The sequence below is a fragment of the Peromyscus leucopus genome, chromosome X (genome assembly GCF_004664715.2).
Source record: "Peromyscus leucopus breed LL Stock chromosome X, UCI_PerLeu_2.1, whole genome shotgun sequence".
Taxonomy (NCBI): Eukaryota; Metazoa; Chordata; class Mammalia; order Rodentia; family Cricetidae; genus Peromyscus; species Peromyscus leucopus.
Window position 1 is genome coordinate 122,410,653 of NC_051083.1, and position 17,422 is coordinate 122,428,074.

The 17,422-nt window shown below is 37.7% G+C and overlaps 1 protein-coding gene across 5 annotated transcripts in view; it reads right to left on the bottom strand.

Annotated features, from left to right (window-relative positions):
• Mcf2 (MCF.2 cell line derived transforming sequence) overlaps positions 1-17,422 on the bottom strand; it is a 100,615-nt gene that overhangs the window by 60,315 nt on the left and 22,878 nt on the right. For 4 of the 5 annotated variants that reach the window (XM_037199078.1, XM_037199077.1, XM_037199076.1 and 1 more), the window contains exon 4: positions 15,567-15,657. In XM_037199078.1, the coding sequence (XP_037054973.1) occupies positions 15,567-15,657 (91 nt within the window). Of the gene's footprint in view, positions 1-10,020; positions 10,444-15,566; positions 15,658-17,422 lie in introns of those variants that run through there. The other variant, XM_028854221.2, reaches the window with a different exon arrangement.

Sequence of the window (17,422 nt, forward strand, 5' to 3'; positions counted from 1 at the left end):
CTGCTTTTATGCCATGAATTTGCTAAATTTGAACTCAAATTGCATTTACTTCCTGTAAGAACGAAAACAGATAATGGAGCAGCCAAACAGCTCAGCAGGAAGGCACTTGCTCTGCAAGCCTGGAGACCTGAGTTCCATCCCCAGAACCCACATGAAGTTCAAAGGAGAGAATTGACTCCACAGAGTTGTCAGCGCCCCACACACATACACATATTATGCACATACATACCATGATAATGACAAACTTTAAAAGAAATCTTAAAAACAGAATTAGGGGGCAAGTCCTTGGAATACCCAAAGAGCCAAAGGGAGCTGAAATACTGTCTATCTCTACTAAACAAGTGATGGAGACTGTATCATAGAATCACATTTTTGTTTTCATCCAAGAAAGTCTTCTTTTCATCGCTATGTGCTCACTCAATGCATTTAAATGAAAGATGACCAAGCACGTTTGGGCACTAAGGATACACAAATTAATTAAATGCTGTCCCTTCCCAGGAAAATGACAGTATAATAACTGAGTTTATTAGTAATCAGTACAGCATGGTAAGTCAAAAAATAAAAGAATTAGAATAATGTACACAGGAAGAAATATCACAAAAGCTGTGAAACATGAGAGGGCCAAAATGGCCTTGAAGAAAAAAGAGGAATTAATTGAATCAAAATACCATCTGAATTTTTCAGTATTTTGTGGTGATATTTTATTTGTGCTCAGCTTCTAGAAAAAAAAGGTTAGCACACAGTAAACAGTTGTTCTAGCTTTTATTTCCGTAGCTGTGATAAAATATTCTGACTATAAGTAATTTAGGGTTTAGAGTTTAGTTTATACTGCCAGGTTACAGTCCATCATGTGGTGAACTCAAAGTCGAAAGAACATGGCGGGGAACTGGTCACATGCACAGTCAAGAGCAGAGAGAAAATGAATGCACCATGATGACTTGTTTACTCAGCTCACCTTCTCCTCTCTTACACAGTTCAGGATCAGCTGCCAAGGGGATAGTGGTATCTAAAGTGAGCATGGTCTTCCCCCATTAACAATCAAAACAATCTTCCATAGGTTAACACGATCTTTATAATTCCTCATTAAGACCCTATTCCCAGAAGATTATAGATTGTGTCAAGTTGACAGTTTAGGCCAACCATCACAGCAGTGAAAACTAATTGCTACATAAAGAAATTCCAAAGTAAAAGAACAGGGATTACTATGCAAGACTAGCTATGGAAAGAAACAGCATGGCCCAATATTAATATATCATCACATATTAAATGCGTACTCTATGCCAAATATTTAGCCAATGGTTATAGTTCTACTTCACCATAGTTCAGTGAATGAGTTAAGTTGCCCTGTTTACAAATAAAGTGAAGCTCAGTGTTTAATTAAGTATAACCCATGACGCCTTGACTTATGCTAAGTCTGTGGCCTTAGTCATTGAACTATCCCACCTCCTGAAGATGCCCCATCAAGAAAGGTAGAGAAAAAGGACTCTGAAGGGAGAAGATGTTGGAAAGGCAGGCAAAAACCACAACAGGAGCTAGTCTGGTGTTTTCCCCCTTAGAAGTTAAGGAAGACTCTAGGACCTTTTGAGTATTAGAGCACCATGGTCAGATACATGTTTTCTTTTATTTTAAAATTTTCTGTGGTGCTAGGAATTAAACCCAGAGCTCTATAAAAGTGCCCTACCATGGAACTACATCCCTAGCCATGTCTTCTTAGAAAGATCTCATGAGCCTTGAGAAAGAACTGAATTCATATACAATAAAACCAGACTTGAGAAGACCTTGAAGAATGGTACAGTAATCCAAGTCAGATCCTCAACCAGAGCAAAAGTAGCAGGAGTCATGGCAAAATTCAGGAAATGGCATCATAAAATCATAATGATTAAGTGTACTTGACGAGAAAGAGGGACTCAGTGAAATACATTCCAAGATTTGAGATTTGAGTAACCCAGATGGGAACAAAAAAAGGAGCATGTTTTATGAAGGAAGGCAAGATTCTGGTTCCTTTCTATAGATATGTGTGTTGGAAGAGCCAACAAGGCATTCTCACGAGATCTATAAGATAGCTCTCTCTAGGGAAGGAGGGAAGAAAGGTCTCATCTGGGAGTGTGGTCATCAACCTCAAGAGGGAAGATTAAAGCATAACAAAGCAAACTATATAAAAAGGTTTCTTCAAGTATACTCATTTTAAGTATAATACAGTACTAGTGATTGAACAACGCTATAAAACAAAATTAACAATGAGTTTATGTAAACTCCCTGCACCCCTATTCAATTTAGTTTTGCAGTTAAAACTACTCTAAAAAAATAAAGCCTATAAAAAAGAAAATAATAACATTATTGAGATATAAAACCTAGATCACAGGGCTGATAAATAAGGCAGCAGTAAAGAGCACTGGTTGCTCTTCCAGAGGACCCAAGTCTGGTTCCGAGCGCCCAAGTCAGGCAGCTCACAACCATCTGTAAATCCAGTCCCAAGGGATATGTCACCTTCTTCTTGCCTCCTTAAGTACTACATCTACTACATGCATGTGGTGCACAGAAGTATATTCTGACAAACCCTTATAAATATAAAAACAAAATCTTCAAAAAAAATTTAAGGCCAGCTTGGCCTATATAAGAAGTTCCAGGTCACCCAGAGTTACATAGTGAGACCCTGTCTAGAAAGAGAGAGGGAGACAGAGACAGAGACAGACAGAGAGAGACAGAAAGACAGAGAGAGACAGAGACAGAGAGGGAGGAGGGGAGGGAAGGAAAAAGGAGGAGAGGGGAGGGGAGAAGAAAAAAGAAAAAAGGGCTTGGTGATTAAGAGAACTGTCTGCTCTCCCAAAGGACCCAAGTTCACTTCTCACCTTCTCTACATCAAACATCTTACAAGTGTCTATAACTCAAGTTCCAGGGAATCCAAAGCCCTCTTCTGGCCTCTGAGTGCACTTGTACATGCAGGTGCATGTACACACACACACACACACACACACACACACACACACACACACACACACACAAATTAAAATACATAAAATATTTAAATGGAATAAAATAAAAACACATGTATCATATAAAAGTTTGATTTCTTGTTTCTCCTGAGAAATCAAAGACTAGATAGTGCTTGGTCCCATTTTCCCAACATGACAACCCTTGACCGGGACTGACTGGTTAGTACCTCATTTTCGGATGCTCTCTTGTTCGCCACAGTGCTCACCACTTCGACTTCCTGTTGCTGCTCAACATAAAGAAGTGTCCTAGTGGACATTTGCTACCATTTAGGCTATATGTTAACTAAACCCTGACCACTTCACATTTACACTGTCTTCCTCACATCTGCTGTAGGCATTTAAATTTGTCACCCTTGCTTCCCGTTTCAGGCTTACGGATTGAACCGTAAACTGATTCTTCTACCACCCCCATTATGTTTCTCCAAATTTGTCTCCTTGATAGAGTCTGGTTTTGCAGTTGGGTAAACTAGTGTTTTAATTCTATTTGATACTTGATGAAATCTCAGGGTACAGATTTCTTATTGTGGCTAGAAGTGATTGCTAAAGCTTAGTGATTAAAACAACACAAATTACTGCTGTGCTTCTGGAGGTCCGAAGTCTAAGATTAGTATCACTGGACTAAAATCAAGGCATCCTGGGATGGATGCATTCCTTCTCAAGGCTCTAGATAAGAATCTATTGCCTTGACATTTTCCATTTCTAGGGATTGTCCATCACTTCTTTGGTTTATGACCTCCGCTTCTGTCATTACATCTTCTCTGATGCTTTCTCCACTTCCTTTCCTTTTTTATGATACTCAGGATGAAACCCAAGGCCTCACACATGCAAGATAAGAACTTTACTACGGAGCTAAACCTCAATTCCTCTCTCTTTTGATAATGAATATCCTTGTGATTATATAAGTCCTACCTTGGAAATTTGGGATAATCTCCCAATCTCAAGATTTTTTTTTATTATCAATGACAGGGTCTCATGTATACCAAGTTAGCTTTGAATTTTCTGTCTCAAAGTTCTGATCCTCCTGTCTCTAACTGCCTAATATAGCCATGTGCTACCACATCTAGTTCATGCTGTACTTTCTGAGTGCAACCAGGATGTTGTGCATGCTAGACAGGCAGTCTACCAATTGAGCTACAATCCTAGCTTCTTCAAGATTCTTCATCACACTAGATAGTTCCTTTTACCATAGCCTATTCATAGGTTTGAGGGTTTGGGCCATAGACATACAAAAATTGATTGTTCTGCTCACTGTACTCAGTTTCTCCAGTTGCTAAATGAAGATGGAAATAGAACCTCTTCACATTAAGAAATTAGCAAAGTGTTTTAATAATGTTCACTATGAGTGTGAATCTCAGGATAAGCATTTAGTAAATACTTCTACCCTTGCACCAGTGAGGCTTAGAAGTCCTGAAAACAATCTTTTAAAATAAATCTGCTTTATACATAATTTTTGTTTGGTTGCTTGTATGTTAAAGAGTATATGTGCTGGGAATTTATGGTGCTTTCCTAGCATGAGGTCTTGGGTTCATTCCCTAGCACCACAAAACAACAAAACCATAATCTGAAAAAAGAAGAGCTGTGAAAAGTATTCATGTAAAGGTGTAGATTCACTTTTTACGGGACAATTGGCCTGTTCAGGGTTGATTAAGACAACAGGTTTAGGACTGAAAACTCACTGTACTTGATTTGCATGTGAACATGGAAGATATAATTAATATGCCTGATCTGAACTGAATGCTTCAATTTCATAAAACAAATAACTGATAAATCACATGAACTGTTTAACGCAACTCACTTGAGTAGCTGTCTAGCTATTACCCTCAAATGCCTACTAAATTTGAGATTAGCTAATGAGTTAGCATAATATCTACAAAGATAATTTCAGAATCATTCTATAGTGAAAAACATTGCAAGTGTAACTCTACAGGAAATAAAGGAACTACTCATGTTTTGATGGTACAATTTCCTTTAAAATGATGTCTTTGAGGTTTCTCTCCGTCAGTATTATATTGAAAAAATCCTAAGCAGAACTTCACTTTTCTAGTCCTCAGGAATTATTGGATACTGGAAATGTATTTGGAACCAGTGTTTAGAGCAGTAGCAGAGAGAATGGCTTCTCAAATGAAGGGAGGGTTAACTGAAAAATGGCTCCTTAGGGGAATTAAGAGTTGGACAGCCATCCAATTTAGGTCTATGTATTTTATATGTTATTTATGTTTGTGTGTGTGTGTGTGTGTGTGTGTGTGTGTGTGTGTGTGTGTTAATATATGTGCAGGAGCCCAAAGAGACCAAAAGAGGATATCAGATCCCCTGGAACTGGAGTTACAGTGGGCTATAAGCCATCTGACATGATTGCTGGGAACTGAACTCAGATCCTTTAGAAGAACAGCAAGTGCTTTTAACTACTGAGCCATCTCTCTAGCCCCTAATTTATGGCTGTTTATAATCACAGTTTAATACATTGATTTAATATTACATTCTTCTTCATTTACCTACCCATGAGTATCACATTCAGTTCTCTTTCTGTGGTGTAGTATTCATTGTCACTTAAATGTTTGTGGATTTTTATAAGTATCGTAGATAGAATGTTAAGGCATTCTAGTCTAGCTTGAGCTGCTTATTAAGATGCTATGTCAAAAACAACCAGTTGTGAGTATCATTGCTCCAGGAGTCTAAGTTTTGTTGTGGCTTCTGTTGGTTGGTTGGTTGGTTGGTTAGTTGGTTGGTTAGTTGGCTGGTTGGTTGGTTTCCTTTTAAACAAGATGTTACTGTGTCACTTCTAGCTAACTTAGCTAGAACTTGCTATGTAGACCAAGCTGGCCTCAAATTCAGAGATCTGGCTATATCTGCCTCCTGAGTGCTGGAATTAAAGGTGTACAACACCCTGCTTGGCAAAACCCATATATATATATTGGTTTTTCGAGACAGGGTTTCTCTGTGTAATTTCTGTGCCTGTGCTTGATCTCGCTCTGTAGACCAAGCTGGCCTTGAACTCACAGAGATCGGCCTGGCTCTGCCTCCCAAGTGCTGGGATTAAAGACATGCGCCACCGCCACCCGGCTCAAAACCCATATTTTTAAAGAGGGGAAAACAAACAATAATTTTGTGAAAACATTGTAGAGTGTAAACAAAACACATCTGTGGGCTACAATCACTGAATGAAAACATTCCTATATCTGAACATGGGCCAATATGAATAATATATTTTCACTCTTTCTTTGCTTGATATGAGAATCTAGATGGAACAGAGAAATCTGGAGAAAATTTAAACTGACAGGCCATGCAGATTAAGATAATTTGTCCATGTTTATGTGGATATATATATATATATATATATATATATATATATATATATGTAGACAAAGTATTTTATTCTCTGTATACAGAAATGCTTATTACTAAGAATTTCAGGATAATGCATTTTAAACGAGCAATTTAATGAAAAAAATCAAACAGCATATCATAACAGACATGCAGAGCACAGCAATCACAAACCATGACCACTGAGCTGTGATGTTTCAGTTTAGTAATACAGCATTTCTAAATGCTTTAAGAATATGTAATCTGTATGCTTATATAAACATGAAAAAGCACAATTTCTATTTTCTCCAAAATTAAACTCTACATTCTAAATCCATAAATCATTCTTAAAAACTTGTCAAAACAGCAAAGAGTAGTCATCATAGATCAGTCTTATTTTATTTGTTTTCTCTTTAAAAAAAATAAAAACAAAAGAAAGAAAGACTGCTTGAGAAGAATCATCACTGATTTGAGTTTCTTGCAGACATTTTTATCTTTTGAGGTTCCAACACGCAGCTACTTAAAGGCACATATCTGTAACAGGAACATGCTGCCCACTGTGACAGGGCTTGGACTCATGTGCCCAATCCCTCACTGCTCACAGCCCCAACTCAGCCGTCTGCAGCAACTCTTCCTGGTTCTTCAAAAAAACAGACCCCAAATACATTCTCTATTATCTTTCCCTCCTAGAGAACAGATTTTCTTGCCCTTGACTCATCATACCAACCCCAGGACCGCCCAGGTACATGTCTTCATTAAGGCATAAACCTGATATGTCATTTAACTATTAAAACCCTGAAAGTAGTTATTTGATATTCTTTTATGTGATACTTTTAGGGAGGCATTTCACTTATCCTATAGGGTTGTTAACTATCTCTTCTTCTTTAAAAAATCATATGAGCATTTTGCCTGCATGTATGTCTGTGTACCATGTGCATGCCTGCTGTCCACAAAGGCTAGAAGAGGGCACAGGATTCTTCATGACTGGAATTACAAATGGTTGTGAGGTGCCCTGTAGGTGGTGGAAACCAAACCCAGGTGTACTCTGGAAGAGAAGCTAGTGCTCGTAACCATTTAGCCACCTCTCTAGCCTCTCTAGTTATATCTTTAGAAATGTTCAAAGTGTGTTACACAACATAGTGTTGCTTAATTACTGTTTTAAAAAAGGCAGTTTCTATTCCTGTAGCATTTCTTTTATAACCTTTTGGGCAAAGAATGACAAAAATATTAAGGACCCTTGACTGAAAGTCATTACCTACATCGTAGACTTGTTACACACACTGTTCAATTTAGCCTTCCTACTATTGTATCACAGTAGGTATTATCCTCTCGTATAGATGTGAGAAGTGAAGCACAGTGGTGAAACAGTGGATCTAAGGCCTTTCGGAATTATAAATAACTTTTTATAGACACCTAACCTTTCATATAAATACAGATTTACTCCTTGCAATTTAGAAAGGAATTCATTTGACTCTACAAAATGGGACCAGTAACAATTTTTGAAGTTATGGAAAAAGCTAGCATCATGTAGCCCATAGAATGGAAACTTATGATCTAATACCATGACAGTATATGATGTCATGGGAAAACCCCATGACCTGGAGCTCTAGAGAGGAGTTTTCTATGGCAAGAGCCGCTTTCATTGTCTCCCCTAACCCCTCCCCACTCTTCAAGAGTACAGAACATATGAGTTACTTAAAGTGTTGCCCTGGCGAGTAGGACAGTCCTCAGCAAATACCCCTTCCTTGTGGTTTGTCCCTTTTGTCACATGTATCTCTTCTAATCCCCTCCTCATAGCTCAGCTAATCATTCAATTTCCACCAGGTAATCAGTTTAATCCTCTCTTGAGACTTTACATTCTACTCAACCATCTTGTTAGGCCTACCATAGCCTCCAGAATCAGCCCAAATCCAAAAATCCTTCCCAATTAAGCCATTTCGTCACTACTGGCGGGCCCCAATTTTTCACTCTAGTCAAGCAAAGCAAATTTTCCTACCACTCTAGCTCTAGGCTTCAGAACCAATCCAATCAATTGCATTTTAAGATACCTGTTCCTAGGGGGCCACTTAAAGTAATTCAGTTGAGGGAAATAAAAATGAAGGGGGGGGGATCAAAGAAAGGTAACAGATACACATGTAGTGACTTAAGGTGCAAACAAATGGCACCTGCCCTGGAAGGCCTCCCACTCCCAGCTTGAAGTTCTTTGGAAATAGATATTTACACTATACTTTACCTCTCTACTAGACTGAGAGTGCCTTTAGCCAGTAGCCATTACCTATTTACCACTGAAACTGGTGTCATAGGGAACACAGTGAAATACGCCTATTCAATTACTATCTGTGTGCTGTATTTGTGTGTATATTAAAGTGTGTATACATAAAACTAAATTTAGCATTGGGAAAATATGTATGCACAGAAAAGAATTAGGACCTTTCCAAAAGGTGAAGTCAAGGCACCTTTGATACTAAAACTGCTAATATTGCAAACACACACACACACACACACACACACACACACACATTTTACATGCATTATAAATTGTTAAATGTCTGAAGCAATTATTCTCACAATATAAAATCATGTGTAGGACTGAATACATAACTTTATCAAAATAAATGTAATTTTTAGAGAACATTCTATGCTAAAACTCTTATTAGAAAAATCATTCACTCAACTATTGGCATTTGCTGTCAGTCAGCAACAATGCAATTCTTTACTTTCCTTGTCCTAGGTTGGATCTTAATTTAGTTGAGTTTTTTTCTACAAGTAATTTTTAAATTTTCATTTTTGTGTATGTTACCTCAATACTTGAGCAGGCAAGTTTGTATCTTAAGCCATTACAGCAATAACATAGATTGTTGTTATTGTTTCTTAAGGTGACATTTAATGACGTGTGGATGACTGGTTTGTTGTTAAATTAGCCTGGGTTATTTCAGTGTTTCTCTAAAACAAATCTGAAGATCATGTTAGAAAATTTCTGGGTAATTTAGACTATTAATATATGAATGAATGAATGAATGAATGGATGGATGAATGGATGGATGGATGAATGAATGAATGAATGAATGAATGAATGAAATGTAAGTAGGAAAGTTTATGGAAAGTAACTGAAGGAGGAACTTGAAAATTTTAGCTTATGTTGGAAAACAAGCCACTTTCCTGTCCCTTAAAACAGTTGGCAATGGGTAGAATTTTGCCCCTTGAAAGTGTACATTTGTAAAAGAATTGAAACTACAAAACATTCCTATATTATAGATGTTTAAATGTTTCCACTTTTAAAGTGACAGATAAGCAGCATTGCCTTTTTAAGTGGTGATGAAATCACCTCCAGACCTATCCAGGATATCACACTCTACTTGACCGGTGTCCAAAAAAAAGTATAAATCCTTTTGTTAGGTATGCTTTTAACTGGTGATTTAAAGCTATGCAAGCAAACAATTCTAAATTGCTAATACACTCTTAAACAAATAGCATGACCAACAATGCTCTCTGATAAACTTGATGACATTTAGATTTTGAAGCAATATTCTACTTCTTTTCCTTAAATTACCCTAGGCCAGTCTCACAGTAATCACATCAATGCAATTCACGAAAATACAAGATTCCATTCTCCCGACATCTGTCCTTAAAAGCCCCACTCAGCAGTTTGTGCTGTAGCACCATGCTGCAGCATCCCTACACTTGAACTTGGGAATAGCCTTTCCAGGACTGCAGGCAGAGCCCTTACCGCATTCCTTCTGAACCTCATCTTGCCTCTCGGGGGATTTGCTTCTGCCATCTCGCCTATACACAATTACACTCTTCTTTTCCGATTGTCAACGCAACATTGATGAAATACGAGCTGCTTCTTGGGTGGTATTTAAAACCAGCAGCCAAAAATCTCTATCAAACAAAGCTACGGCTGCTTCCATTACCACCGCGGCAGAGCTGCAAAAAAATCCACTATCCCTGATTAGTCAGCTGACAGATTCTTCCCTGCTGCTCATTGTAATTCAGAGTTGACACAGTCCCCCAACTACTTAGCCTGATTGAACCTTGTGGATTAGCTTGTGGTGGACTATTCAAGAAGATCAGGCATGTCCTAAGAATGGGGGGAGAGAAAAAAAAAAAAAAACACTCTCCTCCTTAGGAACAGTCTGGATGGGACTGGCTTGCCTCTGCGTAGTTAGATTTTTTTAAGGTGGAATGCTAAGATTCTTTGTGAAGGTAGTACTCACTGGTACCTTATCCTCTTGTCTTGCCCTACTCTGAGACTTAAACTTCAATTCTATATTGTTTTACTACATTCTATTCTAGGTTTAAGTGTTGAGAAACGTTACAGTTTATGAAGTTGTATCCTGATAATCTTGAAAGAAGAGAAGATGCATGCAAACTTTTTAAGATGGAGAAGATTCTCCATCAAACTAGCCTTTCCCCAAAATAGCTAGAGATAACATTTTGAATGTTAAATGTTTAATGTGATAGACATGTCACTACACAACATATATATGTATAAAAGCAACACATTTTATCCATTGGTATACACATTTTTTTTTCTTTTGTTTTTCGAGACAGGGTTTCTGTGTGCAGCCCTGTCTTTCCTGGAACTCACTCTGTATACTAGACTGGCCATGAACTCAGAGATCTGCCTGCCTCTGTCTCCCAAGTTCTGGGTATAAAGGCTTAGACCATCCAGCCTGGCCACAATTATTTTTTTTAATATTTATTTTATCTTACGCATATATGTGTGAACCCGAGTATATGTCTATGTACTACATGCAGGCAAGAGTATACAGAGGTTAGGAGAGGGGTGAAATCCCCTGGAACTGGAGTTCCAGATGTTTGTGAGCCACCATGTGGATGCTGAGAACTGAACCTGGGTCCTCTCTGCAAGAGCATCAAGTATTCTTAACTGCTGAGCCCTCTCTCCAGTCCCATATGTACAATTATTATATGTCAATCAGCAATAATTTCAAATTCTTCTCTCATTAATTTTGAAGCCTAACTTGCCTACTTTCATTTATTTGGGAAGCTGTAAGTTAAGGTCTTCAAATTGAACTATATAGTTATCTTACAGAAAGTAATAGACCACATGGAAATGTAACTCAGTGTTAACACACATGTGGCCCTAGGTTCTGTCCGCAGGACCAGAAGAAAATTGGTAAATGCTAAAGTAATAGACCACAAAAAGCCGTGTTACACAATGGTTACTTTCATCAGAATATCTTATAAAATGTTAACTTTACCTCATGACATCATCTAGCATTCAAGTCATCTTTTTTTTTTTGAAATGAGATTTAGATTTTTTTCAGACAATATATTCTGATCACAGTTCAGTACTCATCCTTATTTCATCAATAGTCATCTTTACTTCAAATTGTGTCTGGTAGCTATTGATAGTTGAGCTATATCTAACGTGAACTTGAACATGAGTATATAAACTATATCAACAGCAGAAACATTTAAAATGCTAAAAAGAGAGGGCTGAAAAGATGACTCAGTGGTTAAGAGCACTAACTTCTCTTCTGAGTACCCAAGTATTACCAGCACCCATGCCAGGTGGTCCTCAACTACTTATAACTCCAATTCCAAGGGATCCCACATCTTCTTTCGAACTCCTTGGACACCAACACTCACACATTCATATACATACATAATTAAAAATGAAATAAATATTTAGAAAGAAATAAGATAATATATTAAAAAGAAACATCTAACCAACTGCATCTCCAGAACAATTTTGTTTTGTGTGAGTCCGGTAATTTGAATGAGAATGTCCCCCAATAAGCTCATGTATTTGGACACTTAGTCCTCAGTTAGTGGAATTTATGGAGATTTGGTAGGTGTGGCCTTGTTGGAGGAAGTATGTCACTTGGAGATAGGCTTTGTCACTGCCAACTGCTCCCTCCTTTCCATGCTTGTAGTTCAAAATGTGAGTTCTCAGCATCCACTTCCTGCCCTCATGCCTTCCACTTGTGGTCATGATTCCCTGCCACTATGGGCTCTTAGCCCTCTGGAACCACAAGCCCAAATAGACTCTTTCTTCTATAAGTTACTTTGGTTGAAGTGTCTTCTCACAGCAACAAAAAACTAATACAATGAGTGTGTGTGTGTGTGTGTGTGTGTGTGTGTGTGTGTGTGTGTGTGTGTGTGTTCATATACCCATGTGCATGCACAGAAACCAAAAGAAGATGTTGAGTGGCCTGCTCTATCACTCTCTGCCATTGAAACAGATTCTGTCACAGGAGCCGGAGTTAGGCCACCAGTCAGCAAGTCCCACTAATTCTGATGTTTCCACAGCTTTTTACATTGGCTTTGGAGGCTCGAATGCAGGTCCTCATGCTTGCCTGGCAAGTGCTCTTATATACTGAACCATCACCTCAGCCTTGTATTTTGTCTTTTAGTGACAGGGTCTCAACGTAGCCAGTTACATGACACAAAGTCCTGTACCCCTAACTTGCTTAATTTGGTAGTTTAAGAATAAAAAGACCCTGAGCTCCAAGCTGTTTGCTGAGAATAAAACCTACTTGCCCTCTGGGTAACAGCCCTAGAACAACAAGAAACAAGACATTACCTCTACTGACCTCAAGTTCATAAGACAAGGGAAATAGTTTTGTTTTGTTTTGTTTTGTTTTTTTTAATTTCATTGTATCCCATTGATACAACTCAATAGTATATTAAGGGCAAATATATTCACCCCAAAAGAATTTATCTTAAAAAAAAACACTGAATTTAGTTGTGTATCTATAATCCATGCAAACAGTTATATAAAGCAGCAGATAAGTAATATGGACACCATTTAGAATTCATGAAATTTCAATTCTTACTCTGGCTTTTTAGTTAATACATCATACACCCTTTCAAAAGATATTATATCCATTATATCCCACATCTTCTAAGTATATAGAAGACAAATTTTGAGGCCTAATGACAATTCTTAATCTAGAAAAAGGAGTATCCATGATAATAAATATGAATGCTTTTGAGCAGAAAAAATGTACTCACGAAGGCTTTTCTGTAGTTGTTGTTTGAGACAGGGTCTCACATAGCCCAGACTGGTTTTAAATTTACTATATAGCCAGTTATGACCTTGAACTGCCTGTCCTCCTGCTTCTGCCTCCTGAGTACAAGGATTACAAGCATGTACCACCATGCCTGATTTATGTAGTGTTAAGGATGGCTTTGTAGGGAAGACTTTACCAACAGAGCTACAGTCAGTTTTATTTTATTTTAGCAACTTGTTTGACTTTTATGTTCTCTTCACTATGTGATGGTCAGTGCTAAGTGTCAACTTGACAAACTCTAAAATCACCAGTGATATGGGCCTCTGGACATGTCAGCGGGGGATTATCTTAATTGTGTTAACTGAGGTGTGAAGACCTGCCCACCGTGGGTGGCACCATTCCCAAGGAAGGGCTTCCTGGATTATGTGACTGTAGAGAAAGGGAGCTGTGCACTAGCATGTATGCACTCATCTCTCTGTTCTTCTGGCTAAGGATATAATGTGATCAGCTGCTTCAAGTTCCTGCCACTGTGACTTATCTGCTATAATAGACTATAGCCTAGAATCATGAGCATTTGCCCTTCTTCTGCTTTCATAGAGCTTCATCACAGAAAAAGGAAAAGAAATTAACATGCACTATTTATTTTATATATTTTTATATATTATATATATTATAGATTAAATACCTGTTGTAAATAAATAATAGAAAACCACTACTAAATGGCCCCCAAATAAGTAATAATTCATGATATGAAATGGATGATCTTATTCACTTTGCTAATATATCTGGCTCCAAGTGTTAGCATGTTTTTATGTCAACAAACAATATAGTTAAAAAAAAAAAAAAAAAGTACTGCCGGGCAGTGGTGGCGCACGCCTTTAATCCCAGCACTTGGGAGGCAGAGCCAGGTGGATCTCTGTGAGTTCGAGGCCAGCCTGGGCTACCAAGTGAGTCCCAGGAATGGCGCAAAGCTACACAGAGAAACCCTGTCTCAAAAAACCAAAAAAAAAAAGTACTGGCTCAGAACTTCAACAACCTCAATATTTGTCATGGCTTTGCAACTAAATAAATTTCCTCTGGTGGGAGTGGCCCCTGAGTCAGTCAGGAGACAGAGAACTGCAGACCACAGGAGCAATAAGTTTTGGTGAGCTATTACACATGAGTTGACAAGAGATAACAATAATATACTATCCCATTCAAAGAGCTAGAATGGATTTTCACCAGAAAGGAAAAATGAATGTTTGAGAAGGCATATGCCTTTCTTGATTTAAGCATTATACAATGTGTAGATGTGTGAAACTTCACATGACAACCAATAAATATGAGCAACCCATACTTTTATATATATGCTTAAAATAAACAACTCCTAGTGTATCATTTATTGTATCAAATATTGCATCATCTATTGCTTAGTTTTCTGGTTTTGTAAAACAAAATGATAGAAACAAAAAAATTAAATGAAAAGAAAAAGAATTTTTCATGGTTGACTATAGTGGAATCATAAAGAAAAAAGTACACTGAGTCCCAGCAACTTGGCTCTGATAGAGAATATAGGTCACATGAAATTTTCACAGACATTCCCAGTCTTGTCAGCTCAGAAGAAGTTCGTGCCCTCCCTATCACCCTTGTCTTCTGTTAAAGGGAGGCTTTGAACAGCATCACTATCCTGGAGAGCCTAATAATGTAAATCTATCATAGCAATGGGCAGAATTTTATTGTGCCTTCTAGGAAAACTATTTCTTCTTTCTGGATCTTCAAAACTGAAGACTAGACTTTCAGTCAGGCTGATATAGAATTTGGGGATACTCACCTCTATATTCTATCCTAGGAAAAAGCAGTCTAGAAACATATACACCAAAATGTTAAAAAAAAAAAAATGTGGGGCAGGGGGCTTATCTCTGGGTGCTTGGAATACCAACTACTGTTTGAAATTTTTTCTTTACATTTTTCTATGTATCGTGGGTATACAACACAGATATCTCCATTTTCCAAAAGGTCCTATAAAATATATGCCTTTCCCTGAAAGTCATCCAGAACCACAAGTCTTTGCTCACTTATAATTTGAACCATCAATTATTCATTCTTTCCCACTAGGACTTATATCAGGATCTCAAGTTCTTTACTGAGACCTATCTGAGTTCTTTATTTCAGTCCACAAATCTTCCTACTTTCCCTTTTCATTATATCAATATAAATAGTTATCGTCTCCATCAATATCAAAATAACCCATACTTTCAAAAGGCTAAGTATACATAAAAGAAGACGTTACTGCAGAGTACATGGTACTTACTGAGATTTTCTGGAGGGAAATTTTGAGGGAAGACCATGTATCCAGTCTTCGATCCAAAATAATAGTAAATCGGGAGTCAGATCCACTTTGTCTACAAAAGAAAAAGAAATAATTTTTGTCAGTAATAACTCTTATGTGTTATATGTCTTTATTTATGACTATTTATTTTACAGTTGATATTTAACTGAAGACAAGTTTAGATCTGAAAGTGCTATCTTAGCCAGAATTAGTGTTGCATGCCTTTAATCTCAGCACTCAGGGAGGCTGAGGCAGGTAGATCTCTGTGAGTTTAAGGCCAACCTGGTTTACATAGTAAGTTCTGGGACAGCCAGGGCCATATAATGATACCCTGTCTCAAAATAAACCAAAAAGGGTATTCTTAAAAAATTATTTAAATCTATAGTCCCCTTTTTACTATTTAATTTCTTTTTCAACACTAACTTCAATCTTGTAAATAGGAAAATGAAGTGGCTGGAGGGATGGCTCAGTGGTTAAGAGTACTTGTTCCTCTTGCAGAGGTCCTGACTTTGATTCCCAGTACCTACATAGTGGCTCACAACCACCTGTAACTCCAGGTCTAAGGGATCCATTACCCTTTTCTGACTTCCACGGGCACACACACAGACATGGCATTCACTCACACAAAAACACAGACATACATATAAAATAAAAATACGTAAAATAAAATAGGAAATAGTTATATGACAAAGATAGATTAAGAAAATGGATTTGGATTCCTGAAATGTTGGTGGAAAACTCAACAACCTCTGCCTTTCATAATATCAAGCTTAACTTCACACAGCAATCTATCAATGATCTTTTCATTTGCTTGAAGAATATATATATATATAATTTTTCACTGCGGGCTACTCTTTGAGTTTGAGGGAAGTCAATTTAATGGATAATATAACTTTGATTTGCCCTAAAAATACTTTTAAGCCTCAACAGATACAATATAAATTTACTCTCCTAGAGCTCGACTTTAGTTCATAAGACTCTTCAAATAAATTATGTTCTCTATTCTTTAGGGTTAGTAAATGAAAACTGCTTCCTTTAAAACTTTATCTTGGCTGAGTGTGGTGGCACAGGCCTTAATACTAGCTCTCTGGAAGCAGAAGTAGAAAGATCTTTGTAAATATGAGGCCAGTCTGGTCTACACAGGAAAGTGCATAGGGAAGTCCAGGCCAGCCAGCCAGCCAGGCGAGTCTACAAAGTATGGCCCTGTCTAGATAGATAGATAGATAGATAGATAGATAGATAGATAGATAGATACATACATACATACATACATACATACATACATACATACTAAGATAGATTATATTCAACAGAAATATAATCTCTAAAGAGTGTGCGTGCGTGTGTGTGTGTGTGTGTGTGTGTGTGTGTGTGTGTGTGTGTGTGTGTAGCATAGAAAGCATTGGGTATCCTCCTCTATCACTCTCCACCTATTCTTTTGAGGTGAATTTCTTTCCCTAAACATGGGGCTCACATTTTCTTGGCTAAGCTGAAAAGCAAAAAGCCCCAGAGATTCTCCTATTCTACCACCTCATAGCTGGTGTGTGAGACACCTGGCTTGTTATGTGGAGGTTGGGATCTGATAAATGGCCCTAATGATTGTGCAGCAAGCACTCTTACTGTTGAGAAAACTCTCCAGTCCCTCTAAGGAGGCTTTTAAGTTTTTCATTTTAACACACACTAGTGCCAACTGATTTTGTTATCAAATTATCCTGCATATAAGAGTGAAGAAAGCATATCCAGCTTTCTTCACTCTTAGCTAGTAAAGTATTCTTTTATATATGACTGCCATACTTTGTGAGGGCCAGCACTTTTAGAGTGCTACATCTGTTTACATA